Here is a 701-nt window from a genome sequence, read left to right as displayed (position 1 = left end):
GGGGTGGGGGGGAAAGGGCCGGCCGGGCGCTCACCCTCATTTGGTGCAGGACGGTTTCCGTTCCCAAAATGTTGTATCGTTTCTCCCGGTTTTCCTGGGTGTGTTTTTGCGCCCACTGGGTCTTCCCCGCACCCGGCAGCCCGACCATCAGCAGCACCTGGGCCGAAACGGCGCCGAAAAGAAACAGCCGGGATGGGGAAAAGGGGAAGCGTGAGAGGAGGAGGAAGGACGGGAACGGTCGGGGAATTCCCGCCGGGACGGACGAGCGGGGAAGCAGGGAAAGGGGTCGGGGGCGCGTCTCACCTCGCACTCCTCCGTGGTTTTTGGGGGGAGCGGGGTGCGGACTCGGTCCTCCGCGGGGAGGGCGTGGATGAAGACGTAACCCTCGGGCACGGGGAAGAAGGGTTCTTCCTTCTGGCCGAAGTTGAGCTCCACGGCGCAGTTTTTGCAGAGGACGTGGGGCAGGAGGGCTCTGTCGGCCAGGGATTCTTTGCCGATCTGAAAAGCCGTCCCCAGCTCCTCCCCGTTCCTGGAGAAGGAGAGCTCCACCAGCTCCTCGCCCTCGAAGTTCTGCGCCGCAAAAAACACCGGCGTCGGGGGGGGGAAGGAAAAAAAAAACCCCCAAAAACCTTCGCCGTTTCCTCCCGGCCCCTTTTTCCCCGTCCCCGTCCCCAAACCGTCTCCCGCCCTGCGGGGTTTGG

General features: G+C 64.2%; 1 protein-coding gene across 1 annotated transcript in view; it reads right to left on the bottom strand.

Annotated features, from left to right (window-relative positions):
- The window catches only part of LOC103894979, a gene marked incomplete at both ends in the record, with an annotated part of 1,543 nt that extends 892 nt beyond the window's left edge, over positions 1-651 (bottom strand). The window contains 2 exons of the mRNA XM_009274472.1: positions 24-157; positions 304-651. Coding sequence (XP_009272747.1) covers positions 24-157; positions 304-651 — 482 coding nt within the window. The remainder of the gene's footprint in view (positions 1-23; positions 158-303) is intronic.
- Positions 652-701: the final 50 nt, after the last annotated feature.

This window comes from Aptenodytes forsteri, unplaced genomic scaffold (assembly GCF_000699145.1).
Source record: "Aptenodytes forsteri isolate BGI_AS27 unplaced genomic scaffold, ASM69914v1 Scaffold1296, whole genome shotgun sequence".
In the NCBI taxonomy this organism is placed as follows: Eukaryota; Metazoa; Chordata; class Aves; order Sphenisciformes; family Spheniscidae; genus Aptenodytes; species Aptenodytes forsteri.
The sequence above is the reverse complement of the archived record's forward strand: the minus strand, read 5'-3'. Positions and strand labels throughout refer to the sequence as shown.